This window comes from Callionymus lyra, chromosome 10 (genome assembly GCF_982586985.1).
Source record: "Callionymus lyra chromosome 10, fCalLyr1.hap1.1, whole genome shotgun sequence".
In the NCBI taxonomy this organism is placed as follows: Eukaryota; Metazoa; Chordata; class Actinopteri; order Syngnathiformes; family Callionymidae; genus Callionymus; species Callionymus lyra.
Window position 1 is genome coordinate 24,077,215 of NC_141827.1, and position 16,210 is coordinate 24,093,424.

The 16,210-nt window shown below is 36.9% G+C and overlaps 1 protein-coding gene and 1 non-coding gene across 2 annotated transcripts; one reads left to right on the forward strand and one right to left on the reverse strand.

The window, feature by feature from the left end:
* Positions 1-464: 464 nt before the first annotated feature.
* On the forward strand, positions 465-537 carry trnar-ucg (transfer RNA arginine (anticodon UCG)). The gene has a single exon. It is a non-coding gene; the product is annotated as a tRNA-Arg (tRNA).
* Positions 538-8,014: 7,477 nt separating this feature from the next.
* Positions 8,015-15,399, reverse strand: LOC148071014 (SH3 and cysteine-rich domain-containing protein 3-like). The gene is made up of 12 exons (XM_087801864.1): positions 15,377-15,399; positions 14,476-14,554; positions 11,494-11,647; positions 11,335-11,432; positions 10,417-10,498; positions 10,112-10,209; positions 9,339-9,402; positions 9,220-9,269; positions 8,819-8,922; positions 8,696-8,747; positions 8,219-8,356; positions 8,015-8,148 (listed from the first exon to the last, which is right to left on the reverse strand). The coding sequence occupies exons 1-12, from the start codon at positions 15,391-15,393 to the stop codon at positions 8,050-8,052; spliced, it is 1,035 nt and encodes a 344-aa protein (XP_087657990.1). The 5' UTR covers positions 15,394-15,399; the 3' UTR covers positions 8,015-8,049.
* Between the last annotated feature and the right edge of the window lie 811 nt (positions 15,400-16,210).

Here is a 16,210-nt window from a genome sequence, read left to right on the forward strand (position 1 = left end):
CATCATTTTCTAAAGTTCTATCTATTCATCCACTTATCCATCCATCTATTTACCTATCCATCCATTTAAGCATACATCCATCTATTTAACCATCCATCCATCCATCCATCTATTTAACCTTCTATCTTTTTACCCATCCATCCAGCAACGTATCCATTTATCCATCCATCTATTTAACCATCCATCCATCTATTTAACCATCTATCCATTTATCCATCTATTTAACCTTCTATATTTTTATCCATCCATCCAGCAACTTATCCATCCATTTATCCATCCATCCATCTATTTAACCATCTATCTATTTACCCATCCATCCAGCAACTTATCCATTTATCCATCCATTGAAGTCAGACGCCTTATCCATTAGGCCACGCGGTCCTGGTTATGGTGGTCTCTGGTTATCCTCAAAGGAAAGGTTAAACCTCTTAGCCTGAGCCAAAAAAAAACAGTAAAATAACCAGGACCGCGTGGCCTAATGGATAAGGCGTCTGACTTCGAATCAGAAGATTGAGGGTTCGAGTCCCTTCGTGGTCAAATCAATTGGCTATACTTTTTACTTAGATAATGAAATCAGAACAGTTCCATGTCAAGTAAACCAATGGTCTCTGGTTATCCCCAAAGGAAAGGTTAAACCTCTTAGCATGTGCCAAAAAATGACATAGTGTGATAACCACCTATTTAACCTTCTATCTTTTTATCCATCCATCCAGCAACTTATCCATCCATGTATCCATCCATCCATCTATTTAACCTTCTATCTATTTACCCATCCATCCAGTAACTTATCCATCCATTTATCCATCCATCCATCTATTTAACCATCTATCCATTTATCCATCCATCCAACCATCTATTTAAACATCTGTCCATTTATTCATCCATCAATTTATCCATCCATCCATCAATTTATCAATCCATCCATTTATTTATTTATCTATCTATCTACATCCGTCCATCCATTTATCCATACATCCACCCATCCATACATCTATATATATATCATTTATCCATCCACCATTCTTCCATTCATCCATTTATATATCCATCCATCCATTTATCCATGCATCTGTCCATGTATGCATACATACAACAAGATTAGATTAGATAGACCTCATTAATCCCTCTTGAGCTCTGCTTCTGGGAGTTAGATTCCAGTGCACTGTTATCCATTCATCAACCCATCATCAATCCATCCACCCATCCATTTATAGATCACTCCATCCATTCATTTATCCATCCATCCGTGACCAAGACAATGAATGTATTTTTTTACTGACATACTCACAGTAAGACCCTAAAATACTTGAACTTTCCACCCTAAAAATGGAATGAATTCCTAACATAGAGGTGGGAAAAACGTGTATCCTTAAAGAAAATGTTTTAAATAAACTAAAATATTCTATATTATTATGATGTTAAATAAATAGTAGTCTAAAAAAGTTTAAATAAAATCATTTATTTTTATTTAGAATAAAATGTATGTTTCAATATAAAAAATTCAAATGCAGAAAGAAAAAGAGTGAGGCATTGTACCTGAGCAAAGAATAGAATTGTGGGTAACATATTTCATGCATGGATGAGAAAAGCAAGTTTAAAAACAGCAGGATTTTCCACTGTATTTTCCTTCCCTCACACCAACAACATCGCTTCATCCTACGATAAAAACACACTCAGTGAAAAAAGGCCTTTGGGAGTTTGTGGGAAAACCAGCTCTCATTCATCTTCCCATCCCTGCTCCTCGCCCCGTCCTCCTCCTCACGCTGCTTCTTCTTTGGGGTTTCTATCTTCTCCCCTTACCCGTCCTGCAGCCACACTCTCCCTCTCTCCATCTTCTTCTCTCTCCCCCGCCGACTAGCAACTATCTCCTGGATTATCGATTTTGCGTAGGTTGTGATTGAGTCTCACTGGGTGTAATTCGGGCCCTAAGGTGTCGTCTGAATGGAGAGCATCATGAGTTATGGACTAACTATGGTCACTCCAACAAGACCACAACCTCAGACAGATGGATAGTGGAGGGTGCACACACACACACACACACACACACACACACACACATACATTCACACACACACACACACACACACACACACACACACACACACACATACATTCACACACACACAGCTCCCCAATGTAAACCGTTTGTGTTTGAAGAAGGACACAGTCATTGATCATAAATACAATTGCTGAGGCTGGTGCACATTTGGAGAGTCGCTTTTCAAGGTCAACTCCTGACTTTAATCTGGATTTTCTTTTCACCAATGATGCTTTTATATTAATGTACATTTTAAAAACACCATTTTTTTAATTTAACTTTTACAATTGCAACCAAATTTTTTCAAAAACAGCGAAGGCAAAGTTAATTATTGATCATACAAAACAATAATTTAAAAAATAGTGGTTTACAAATTAAATTATTGCAAATTTATTCTTGACAAAACTTTAAATATATTATGGTTAATTATGTTAAAAAGTGTATCATTGTTCAACCCTTGTGGTATGTCAGGGTCAGGGTGACCCGAAGGCCCAAAACACATGTTACACCTTGTTCCAGATACAACACATTATATACCACCATGTACCATATAAGGGATACCACAAGCATATTTTTATACGGGCCTTCGTGTCACCTTGACCCTGAGGTTTAAAGTATATACTTTATTGAATATTGTTTTGATTGTTTAAGCGCTTTGTGACCCTGGTCTGGAAAAGCGCTATACAAATAAAAATTACTTACTTACTTACTTACTTCCTTACTAAGACAAAGTTTAAAAATGAATCTAAAATTACATGACTATAAGCTGCTATTTTTTAAGCGTGTGGCTTAAAAATTCAACGGTTGGAGGGGGGCGCTCTAGAGCAGGAAGAGATACCGCGCAGAGAAAGGCGATATTTTCAGGAACAATAGGTTGCGATAATGCACTAGAGGATGGATGAAAACTGCTGTTAAACAAGTAGAATACAAACGATAAAATGATTTTGTCTTAACCAGACAGTTTGTGCGTCATGAATACACACTCCTGCTGGAAAACACACATAAGGAATGGATTTGAAGCAGCTTTTAAACTAAAGTTGATCCATCAGGCTGTTGAAGATGAAGAAGAGATTTGTTGTAATGAATCAATGGTGAGATGTTGGAGACGGCAGCGTAAAGAACACACTCAAAAGATGGCCAAAGCTTCCAGATTAAGAACTTGACAGTGACTTTTTTTATCTATCTGTGTTACTGCTGTGTTACTGGCACTCAATATGTATATAAATTAAACACTCTTAACGTTTCATAACCTTTATTCGTATCATCTTTGTGTAAAATATTGAATGTTACAAAAACATTAAGAGAGCAACTTCTGACAGGAAGTTTGCTGCAAGTTTTTGCTACAACATGTATATGTTTTTTAAACCTAGTTTGGAAAAAAAATGGAATTTACGTAAACTTTTTTGGGGAATCAATGGAGACGGAAGGAAGTGAAAATCCAGGTTGTTTATTTATATTATTATTATTTCAAAAGAGCACCCATGGTTGTCAGAAAAAGGTCAGGAATCGGAAAAGTAAAGCGTAAAGAACACACTCAAAAGATGGCCAAAGCTTCCAGATTAAGAACTTGACAGTGACTTTCTTTGTATCTAACCGTGTTACTGCTGTGTTACTGGCACTCATGAAAATCAAATTAAACACTCTTAACGTTTCTTAACCTTTATTCATATCACAAAAATAGGTAGGAACTAGTAGGACTACTGAATTTAAAGGTGTAAATAATTTTTTAACTACTCCAAGAAGGTCTTGTTTGAAAGTTATCAAAGTGTTTGGGCCTTATATGTTATTCATTTACTTGGCTTTTTTGAAGAAGAGAGAGGGTAATTTGATTATTATTTATTTCCTGAGAAAAGATTATGTCCGGGGACCCCTGCCTCAGTCCCACCTGGTCTGCGTCACTTGCATTGATGTTGAACGTGTCCGTACATACCAGCCTCACTATCAATCCATCGAGCTAAAGACCCGGCATCGACGTGAAGGAGTTTATAACTGGACGAGGATAATGTTTTCCCGATACAAGGAAGCCGCGGTCGGGGCGTTAAACCCTCCTCGCCTCCTCCACCTGTGCCTGATTGTAATTCCTGAATCCGATTAGAATTGGCCCCAGAGTCGGCCTCTGCTTAGCAAATAAATAATGGTAATGATGATGATCCCTCATCTTGTCACCGGTGCGTCCCCCAGAGGGGCCCGGCGGTGCAGGTGGAGGGTGCGTCTGCAGGCCTAATTGGTTCAGCAGCCGCAGCCATCTTCTCTGCAGCTTCTGTTTGCTGCCGGTGGTTCGCTAAACTCTGTCCATGTGTCTCTGCGAGTCGCACATGAGGACTCCTGACAGATGGATGTACAGCTGAGCGCAGAACATTTGTCTGATCGCTCTACCTGTCGAGCTGCACACCATTTCCAGACTCTTGCCAGATCCTGAAATGGTTTGTACCTAACCGATGTCAAATGTTTCCTAATAAATGTATATTAAATAAATAACTTATAAAACCATGAACTAATAGAACATAACACGCCTTAGAAACTGTGGTGCATCATGGGAAATGTAGAATTGTTGGGTTATCAACCTCTATACAGCTTGGACTTCTCCAGGAGAGCAACCTAAGGACATTTGAGATGATGTTCCAGAACCTTTACATGTTCAGGTACTGAAAGAATTTGAATCTAAAATCGTTCAAGAAAAGAGGATGGTACACAAATAAACAAATACAAAAACACACAAGGAGACAATAAAGATACTTATGAATATAAAGACATTTGTATTCATGTTTTTGTTGTATTTTTTGTTATTTAGTAATAGAAATCGTGAAAAATGATGCAGTTAAAAATATTTTATATAATAATAAAGAAAAGTGGAAAATAAAAAGTGAGCATGCAAAGATTTTTGTTTTATCTTGGATCTTTAGGGAGAAACGAAAATATAGCAATAAACTGTAAAAACTGTAAATATCTATCCCCAGTATGATCAGTAATTTGAGATTTTGAATTAAAGAAAATTACTGACAAACAAGCTTAAAGTAAAACACTATATGTATACTTTAAATATTAAATTGTATACTATAATTAAATATAATTGTATAAATTATTAATTATATAATACTGTTTTAGAATTGCAATTGAATACATGAAAATTAAACATTTTAAATTAAGTTTTACAGAAATGAAAAATGGAAACTGTAACTGCTAAGTATAATTCAAAATGTTGGATTTTCATTTAAACAGAAGCTTAAAGTATAAAAGTATGTTTCACTTCATTAGAAATGCGTCCTATGACATACTTTAATTAAATAAATGGAAAGTAACATTTTTAAATGAAGGGTAAATATGAGATTTAAAAATAAATTTTGTGAAAAATGGAGCTGTTTTCAAATATTTTTCATTTAAGTAAGAATAATTAAAAATACATACTTTATTCGAATAAATGGAAAGTGATATGTTTTAAAATTTACTGTAAGTATCACAGATATTACTGTAATTAAAAAGTTTACTGTTAAAAATGGAACTGTGTGGAAATGTGAATAAATATGCTCAGTAGGATGAATAATGTTTTTATAAAAGTACATGAAAAAAGAAGTTTAACAATATGTTGCATTTAATTAAAAATACAATGAACGACACACTTTAATTAAATAAATGGAAAGTATTTTTCTCAAATAAAAGGTAAACGTAGATGTATACATAAATTAATGGAAAAATGTGAAAATGAAAACATATATGTTCAGTATATTAAGTAAATGAGAAAAAATTACAGCTGGCTCATCCAGTTCCAGACCCTAAATAAGGAAAGCTGTCGCTTCTTTTAAAAAACAGCTGGCTCGTCCTGTTCCCTTGTTTCAATGGTTGTGAGGAGGAAGCAGGAGATGAAGATCAGAGAAGATGATTCTTGGAGATCTTTGTCCAAATATAGCAGGAACTCTAAAAATAGCCCCTGAAACCGTTTGATGGAGAGATGTTGTAACAACAAATAAATGCATCACAAGGTGTGTGTTTTCCTCTCACACACTTGAGTTGATAAAGTTAACACGAAGACTCTAAATATTATAATCCTCACTCTTTAAACTCTGACGCTGAAGATCTGAGATTGACACGTTCAGTTTGACACTCGAACTCACCTTGAACAGCAGTGAAGGAAAAAAAGTGTTTAAAAGTAAAGTACTTGTGTCTGACGTGCTGCACTAACAACGATGCGACGGCGACATCTGCTGGCCAGAGTTCTTATTGCAAGTTTATTGGGCTGCGAGTCCACGTCGTTATTGGCCTCCGGGAGGAAACTCGAGTGCGGATGAACTAAAGAGAATCGACCCGAGGTTGGGAAGAAAATAGAAACAACACAGAAGTTGACGCTGGTTTACTCTCGACACAGAAGCCTGGAGCTGAAGAAGGAAAATGTGTTTTATTAAATAATGAAAGTAGTTGTAGAAAGAAAGAAAGTAGTAGCAGTTGTAGTTGTAGTAGTAGAAGTCTTATGGGTAGTAGTTTCAGTTGTAGTTGTTGTCTAATAAGTAATAGTAGTTGCCATAGTAGCTGAAGCAGTAGTAGAAGTCATCATAGTAGTTGCAGTAGTAGCAGTAGCAATAATAGTATTATCAAGTAGAACTAGGAGTTATTTTTAAAAGTAGTAATGTTATTAGTTTTCGTCAAATTACAAGTATAACCTAAAATATTGCTTCTACTACTACGTATTCACTTACATCTACTTTAAACATGTGTAGTGGTATAATTATTGGTAATACTAGTAGTAGCAGAATCAGAAGTAGTAGCAGCAGTAGTGGTATTAGCAGTAGGAACAGTAGTAGCGGGAGCAGTAATAGCATTAGCAGTAGAAGTGTTTGTAGAAGTATTAGGGGTAGAAGTAGAAGTAGTTGGGAGTAAAAGTGTTAGTTATAGTATTAGAATTTGTACTACTACCGTTAGGAGTTATTTTTAAAAGTAGTAATGTGATCAGTAGTCGTCAAACTACTAATACTAAGTATTACCTACAATTTTGCTTCTACTACTACTTGTTCACTTACTTGTACTGTAGAATATGTAGTAGTAGAAGAATAAGTACTACTAGTAGTAGCAGTAGCAGAAGTAGTAGCAGCAGTAGTAGTAGTTGTAGTTGCAAAAGAAGCAGCAGCAGAAGAAGTTTTAGTAGTAGCAGTAACGGTATAAGCATTAGTAACATTAGTTGCAGTAGCATTTATAGTATTATAAATTGCAGCAGCAGTAGTGTCTGTAGAAGTATTAGGAGTAGTAGTAGAAATTAGTAGAAAGTAGAATTTGTTTGGAGTAAAGGTATTAGAACTACTACAATAAGGAGTTATCCTTAAAGGTAGTAATGTGATTAGTAGTCGTCAAACTAGAAGTATTACTTACAATATTTCCTCTTCTACTACTTATTCACTTACTTCTACTGTTAACATATATAGTAGTAGAAGTATTAGTACTACTACTAGTAGCAGAAGCAGTATAATAGTTGCAGTAGCAGCCGAGTAAAAGTAGTATAAGCTTAAGTATTTGAATCAGCCATAGTAGTAGTATTAGTGTAGTAAAAGTCCTGCTTCAAAAACACACTAACACTTTCTGACCCTCGTCCACTCGCCTGTCTGCGGCGGGGTCAGAGGTCGACGCCGACAACATGGCAGCTGTGATTTCCTCTGCAGGACGAAGTGACCCGTGTCTGGGGCAGAGCGTCGTGGACCAATCAGGAGAGCGCTGGAGCCTGGATGATGCTGAGCTGATGCTGAGCTGTCAGGCTGACGAGGAGGCCGAGGAAGAGGAGGAGAGCCCGGGCCGGAGTCGCTGCTGTGATGAAGCTGGGTCTCGTCGCTTGGACGTCCATGGACTCATGGATTACGAAGGCCGTTCTTCTCACTCCAGCTCTTCTGATCTCCTCACTCCAGCACTCGCTCCTCACACTCTCTCTCTGCAGAGATGGTCCCTGTTACCATGGCAACCTGGAATATTCATACTATAGTTTCTGGAAAAACCGACGACTTCAGCACCAGCAACTTTATTTGTCAAGAAAACACTCAAATCTCCTGCAGCAGGTTCGACGGGAAGAAGCCGATCTTCCGTCCCGTGCTGACCTTCAGGTAGCCGTTGACCTCCTCGCCTTTCTTCACCACGATCTGCGGCGCACAGAAGTACACGCTTTTTACCGGGTCCCGACTAATAGATCCCCCCGTGGTGAGGTCCAACCTGGTCCTTCTTCAGAGTGATCTGGCCCATTTCTCTGTTGCCCACGAACGAGCGGGTCACCTTGTAGACCAGCTCTCCGCCCCGGACTCTGATGATGTAGTTCGCCGGGATGAAGCCGGTTCTCTCTCCCATCTTCCCCTGGTGGTCCAGGACACCAAACATTAGGGGCCGGGTCCACAGATCTACTTCAACCTAGACCTCGGTTCCACGCAAAAATTCTCTTCGTACGACAAAATCTTTTGCGGACGCCCATGAACAAGTCTGCAAAAATCGGCAAAGATGTCCGAAACGGTACCGTGAAATCAGCACTTGGTTGCCATGACGACACGTGATACAAGAGATACAGTTTTCAGTGTCTTTTTTGTCACAAAACCTTGAAAAGAACATTTTCAAAACTCAATCTTAGAAATAAGTTTGTACGTCTTTTTTTTATCTCCAGGCTTGATCCTTGACTGATAATATGATCTTGGCTCTCACCCTCCACCACTCCTCGTTGGAGTCGTCGATCACCGTGATCCGGTCGCCGGCGCTGAAACGACGAGGGATCGTTAAGGTCAGAAATCCGATGAGGTCAGAGGTGGCGCGATGATCCGTACTCACTGGACATCCAGGTCGTCCTTCTCGACGGCCTTGAAGCGATACAAGGCCAGATAATAGTGCGACTGACTGAACACGCCGATCTTCCCAGGATGAGGTTTTTTACTCTGGACCAGAAACGTCAACCTTCGTCAGTCATGTACCGTTCAGTAGATGATACATATCGGAAACTAGGAAACTCCCATGATGCCTTTTATACACACTGCTCTAATAAGTGATTGGTCGCTACAAAACTCATTTCAAAATTGATTGTTTGCCTGGGCGGCAAAGCATCTAGAAGCTTTTCCGGGAACCATTACTGAGAGGTTCGTTGAGAGCAACCTTAGCTAATTGCTCACTACTTTGCGAGGGAGTTTTTCAGAACATAGCGCCCCCTGCGATAAACGATACATCATCTTCATCACCTTGTCATCCACAGGGGCCTTGTCCCCCCTCTTGTCGCCGTCCGCGTTCACTTGTTGAGAAAATCAAACGCACCGATTCAGTGTCATCGTCTACGAAGGTAAGAAGGTGTTTCACTGACCTCCTTCACCTCCGTCCTCCTCCTGTTTGGGCTGAGACTCATCTTCATCCATCATCATCATCGTCTTCATCCAGTCATAGACAAAAATAAATTATTACTCATTCTTTGTAATTTGCTTTTCAGGGGCTTGACTGAACCCAAAGAACAGATTTTGTGACCCAAGTGAAGTATCTTGTTTATATTTAGAGATATTATTTTTAGCCAAGTTACCCAGGGTGAGAGGCCGAGCAAAAGCTTTGTGTGTTTCATGGGAGGGAACCGGAGTTAATGAAAGTAAGTTTTAACCACTACAACAAATCAAGTTTAAATATTTTATTTTGTTGTTTTTTTAAGTTAAATTAGTGTTAATTCCCTTTACAAAAAAAACAGTAATGACGTGAAAACAGGTTGAATTGTGTTTGGTCGAATAACATGAAGAGGCGGGTTTAGTGTTTGGAACGACATCCTTGTGAAAACCGAAGTCAGGTGACGAAAACGTTCAATATCACCTGGTTGATTTAATGCGATTAAAATAGAACTAGATTAAGGAACTGGACAAGCCAGATGTCGAGGTTCCTAGCAAAGAGCTAATTTAGCAGCATCAAGCTAATAAGCAAAAGTCGAAAATAGATCGATGGTCAGAGGCTTTTCTTTCAACTCGCCATGCAATTATTCCGAACAACTTCTTTCCTTTCAGGAACTAATGCTTTTCTATAAACATACATTTAGTGTTCGGAGCAACATTCTGCAGCTCAGGATCAATAAAATAAATGAATTGTTGGTCCAAAACTCACATTCTTCTTGTCCTCCGATCCTTTCTTCCGCTCCTTGTTGGCCATGATCACACCGACTCGTAGCGTCTCAAACACAGGGTCGGTGCGGTTCGACTGTGCTAACGTACACGGGGCGCAGACAGAGAAATGCATTAGCGTTAGCATTAGCTGCTGCTTTTTAAGCTAATATTGTTTTTGTCATGAGTAATAATAAAGCTGAGATATTATTGTATCATTTAGTAACATTGATGCCACACAGTTAGCCTTAGCAGCAGCGACAAACAGGTTGATAGTTGTGGATGTTTTGGGGTTTTTTTTGAACTCACAAAATGGCAGCAGCTGTGAGACGGTGGCGTTCTGCTGACTGCTGTACAGCGGTGAACTGTAGGCGCGTCTGAACCCCGGAGGCTGAAGGACGAGTCCATTTAGTCGGAATAAAAACAATATTTAAGAAAAATACTGTATCAAGAATATAAAAATAAGAGAAAATTTGGCCTAAATTAGCTGAAGTGTAGGTTATTTAACTGAATTATTGGTTTATATTTTGCATACTTTGTTCCTTTACTGTTTATTTTTTCATTAGACTCGAGATAGTTTTGTTTGTTCAGGTCATACTTGTATGTCTTTTCTTTTAATTAAAAATGTATATATATATATATATATATATATATATATATATTATTCTTATTCATCGTATTTTAATATTATTGTATTGAGAATCTGCCGAGCCACTTGTTTTCATCGATATTGTGTTTTTATGTTTTTAACAAAAAAAGTTTTAGATAAATTTAATTTTTCAAACATTTTTTGTTAGTTTCTCCACTGTGGTATCGATAAAGGTTTAACTTATTTTATATAATCTTCTCTCATCTAATTGTATCTTAGTTTATCTTATCTTTACACATTAAACTTACAGCATTGACCTCAATGGGACAGTAGTGCAATGGAAATAACAACCAGCAGGAGCAAAGAAGAAACAAGGCGGCTACAAAAAATGTGTAAAATTCTTCAAAATATTAATGGATCCAGATGGTAATCCATGTGTTTTTTGTATAATTATGAAGTTTTAAATCTGTTCATCCATTTTTTCAGTTATTTAAGATACAGACAGACTAAAATAATAACTACAAAAGTCTTGAAATATTTCTTCAAGTTGATCAGATGAACATCATTTTGTAGAAAAGGTGTAAACGAGTACAGTGACATAAACATCCTGGTGAAGTGTGTGTAAATGTGGAGCTCACTATTTTGCCAAAACACCTCTGCAGCTCCACGTAGGACTGGCACTGGTGGTGGATGCTGGTCTTGCAGTTCTTGCATCGAAGCGCGAACTTGTTGTTCACTGAGAGAAACAAGTTTAGAAACCGTGATACGAAACCACGTTGGATTGGACTTGAACTCACACACGATCATGCGAGCGCAGACGTCGCAGAACTTTGGTTTCTTGCAGTAGTGGTCCTTGAACTTGTGGGGTCTGTCGTTCACTGGTCGGATGGGTTCGACAGGAGGCTCGTCCTTCTCCTCCTCCTCCACCTCCTCGTCGTAGATGAAGTAGACCTGAGAGGGAAATCTAAAGTTAGCCATGTTGGAACACCTGCTGGAGTTGTTGCAATTATTATTAGTATGTTCAAGTCTTGTCTCTGCCCTTTGCCCTTTGTAGCTGGGATAACATACATCTATTTTGTGTGATTCAAATCTAATAAATATCTCTGTTCATTCTTAAAATAATGTAATAAACTGTACCTTCTTTTATTGATGTTTTATTTACTACTTTGCATTTCAAACAACATGTTTATTCTATTTTTATGTAGTTTACTATTCATTATTACACAGATTGTTAGTGGGAATGCTCTTTGTCCAAATTGACAATGACCGAATAAAGTCTGGAATAACCAGAACGAAGAGGAAAAAGAAGAAATAGAAGAATAAGGAAACAAGAAGAAGTATAGAAAATGGAAAAGCAAAAAAAAACTAACGAAGACGAAGAAGAGAAAAACTGTCAACGTTATTGAAAAAAAGAAGGTAACGTAAGAAGATGAAAAAGGTGGGAAAAGGAAGAAAAAAGGGGGGAAAAGTAAGTAAGTAAGTAAGTAAATTTTATTTGTATAGCGCTTTTCCAGACCAGGGTCACAAAGCGCTTAAACAATCAAAACAATATTCAATAAAGTATATACTTTAAAGATCAAGATAAAACTTATAACAGGAGTTCCAAAAAATCAAGGAAAAGCCTGAACAAATAGAAACGCAATGAAAAGAGGAGAATAAACAAGGGTGAAGTAGAAGTAGAAGCAAATAAATATAGCAAGGAAGAAAAGAAGATTAAACTAAGACAGAAAAGAAAAGATGGATGGATGGATGGATGGATGGATGGATGGATGGATGGATGGATGGATGGATGGATGGATGGATGGATGGATGGATGGATGGATGGATGGATGGATGGATGGATGGATGGATGGATGGATGGATGGATGGATGGATGGATGGATGGATGGATGGATGGATGGATGGATGGATGGATGGATGGATGGATGGATGGATGGACGGACGGACGGAGGGAAATACTTCGGCATGTTTAGAACAAAAATCAAACCATATTTATATTCCAGGACATTACATTCCAACACAGAAATACAAAACCATCTCAGAGTCGACTATTTACAGCAACAGGCTTTCATGTCTAGGATGGTCTTCTTTAAACCTCCTCTGACACATCAAAGCTGAACATTCTTTCGTTCACGACAGCAGCAGAGGCGAGTCCTGGAGGACGGACGCGACTCCATCCCTCCATCAGTGCCGAGCTTAGCGCGTCGTCGCTGCAGCTTTGCACCAGAGTCACAAACACACAGCATATTATCACAGCGTCCGTCTGTAGCTCTGGGCAGCTGCTCAGATTCCTGACAAATGTGAGCGTAGAGTCGTCGTGCGGTGAGACTCAGTGATCAATCTGACGCATTCTGAACTGTCTGATGTGTTACAGAAGTTCTTTAATGTGTTTATAGTTTGATAACATGTTGATAGCTTGTAAATGTGTTAATGGTTTGTAAATGTGTTTATAGTTTGTAAATGTGTTTATAGTTTGTACATTTGTTTCAGAAGTTTTTAAATGTGTTAATAATTTGTACATTTGTTTCAGAAGTTTGTCAATGTGTTTATAGTTTGTAAACATGTTAATAGTTTGTAAATGTGTTAATAGTTTGTACATTTATTTCAGAAGTTTGTTAATGTGTTTATAGTTTGTAAATGTTTTTATAGTTTGTACATTTGTTTCAGAAGTTTGTAAATGTGTTAATAGTTTGTAAATGTGTTAATTGTTTGTAAATGTGTTTATAGTTTGTAAATGTGTTTATAGTTTGTACATTTGTTTCAGAAGTTTGTAAATGTGTTAATAGTTTGTACATTTATTTCAGAAGTTTGTTAATGTGTTTATAGTTTGTAAACGTGTAAATAGTTTATAAATGTGTTAATAGTTTGTACATTTGTTTCAGAAGTTTGTTAATGTGTTTATAGTTTGTAAATATGTTTATAGTTTGTAAACATGTTAATAGTTTGTAAATGTGTTAATAGTTTGTACATTTGTTTCAGAAGTTTGTCAATGTGTTTATAGTTTGTAAACGTGTTAATAGTCTGTAAATGTGTTAATAGTTTGTACATTTGTTTCAGAAGTTTGTTAATGTGTTTATAGTTTGAAAATGTGTTAATAATTTGTAAATGTGTTAATAGTTTGGACATTTGTTACAGAAGTTTTTTAATGTGTTTATAGTTTGAAAATGTGTTAATCATTTATAAATGTGTTAATAGTTTGTACATTTGTTTCAGTAGTTTGTAAATGTGTTTCAATAGTTTGTAAATGTGTTTCAATAGTTTGTAAATGTGTTTCAATAGTTTGTTAATGTGTTTCAATAGTTTGTAAATGTGTTTCAATAGTTTATTAATGTGTTTCAATAGGTTTGTTAATGTGTTTCAATAGTTTATAAATGTGTTTTAATAGGTTATTAATGTGTTTCAGTACTTTGTAAATGTGTTTCAATGGGTTGTAAATGTGATTCAGTAGTTTAGAAGTGTTTTTCAAAAGTATTAAAATGTGTCTCAGTAATTCGTAAATGTGTTTTAATAGGTTGATAATGGGTTTCAGTAGTTTAAAAATATTTTTAATAGGTTGTAATTGTGTTTCAGTAGTTTTATTAAATGTGTTTTAATGGTTTATAAATGTGTTTTAATAGGTAATTAATGTGTTTCAGTAGTTTGCAAGTTGGTTTCAATGGTACACATTTGTCCAGACGTTTCTAAATTTGTATTAGTAGTTTAGTGTGAAGTGACGTGACGATCATGGTCATGTGACATGTTTATGATTGACATGTTTACGACTGATCCCTGTCACTCACCGTGTTGTCCTCCTCTTTCACCACGTTATCAGGGGCGGGGGGGTTGTCATGAATATCCACCGAGTCCTTGTCATCCAGCCTGTCATCGCCGCGGATCAGAGTCACGAGGCGAAGCAAATGTGTAAAAACAAACTGAAGACACGCGTGTGTCGCTCGACACAGACATATATGAAGAAGATTATTTTTATATCTTCCTGTGGACTTGTGTTTGAGGCGCCGAAGCTAATCTTAGCAGGACTTTACGTGGATTTCATGACCGAGTGAGAAAAGAACCAGACTCTGGTCGGACGTCGTTCAACTTTGAACCTCCTTCTTCAATGTGTCACTCAAATTCCTCGGTTTTTGTCTCAACAATTCAAAGCTCTACTCCGAGTGTGTAACAGTTGAATAAGCTCCTCATTTCCCTCTTGACTTCCTGTGAGTGTAATAATCATATTAGAATTTAATTGACATTAATCCCTTTTTTTTCGATTTCATATTTTTGCAGACGTTTATTTTGAAATAAAACTTTTTTTTTCTACTTTATTATTCTTTAGGTTTATTTTTCTATTTGTATTATTTATTCAATAACACTTTTGTTCTTAAAAAAATATTTTTTCAACTATAAAAACAATCTTTCACCTTTTCTACACAAGCTTATCTTAACAATAATTATTTATTTTGTCTTTTTCTTTATATATAATTAAGGTTAAAATAGTAAAGTCCAACCTACAAAAGTTTGATTTAAAAATGATTAAAAAAAAAGTAACACATTTTTTGACTGAAATTGTATTTCATAATTTTTAATGGATTTTTAAAAAAATAGATCATCAATTTATTATCAGATGATTTAAGAAAAATAAGTTCCTTCACAATTCTAGGATTTATATGTCGTCATAACAACAATGTTAAGTGAACTCACGAGTCATAATTGGCCATGAAGGAGTCGTTTGTTCCGGGATGTTGGGATTGGAACCAGGACTTTAAGACACAAATACGCAGAAATTAGGCTTTTTTAAAAATTAAAAAAAAATCATTGAAGTCAAATAAAATCAGCAAATATTTGATACAATATCTTAATTTACTTCAAAATAAAGTAGAAACAACAAGGACAAACCTTGAGAATGAACTTCCGATCTTTGTCGCACAGTTCTACCTCCAAAATGAAGCTCCGACAGGTGGAGAATGGGAACGATCGGAGACGGTGAGGGAACACACACCAGACTGTGTGTGTGTGTGTTTGTGTGTGTCAGTGAGTGGTTGGGACAGCTGGGAACTTGAAAAGCCGAGAAGCTTCCAGCTGACTGTTGAAAAAAATCCTGCTTCTGTTTTGGTCGCCTAGTAAAAGAGTAATGTGAGAATATAATGTAACTGCGTGGAATCTTGTTTGGACCGAACGCTGACGGAAGTTCATTTCAATTAATACTTTTAGATGCTGCAACACTTCACGCACACGCTGGTGTTCATGGAGGTTCTGAAGTAAGTAAGTCGATTTTATTTGTAGAAACTGGCAGCCAGTGAAGAGATTTAAGGATCGGAGAAATGTGAGTTCTTCTACTAGAGCGGCTCAGAATTCTCGTGATGACAACAGATTAAGGCGATGGTAGCGTTCGAGCTTTGATTGTTGTAGTGAATTATGGGTCTTGTCTAGAAGAGGAAGAGCAAGAGTTTAAAACCCATAGAGGCCAAAAACTTGTTGCGCTGCCTTTGATGCCTGAACCTTGTGTCACTAAGTTTCAAAATAATATCAATCAGG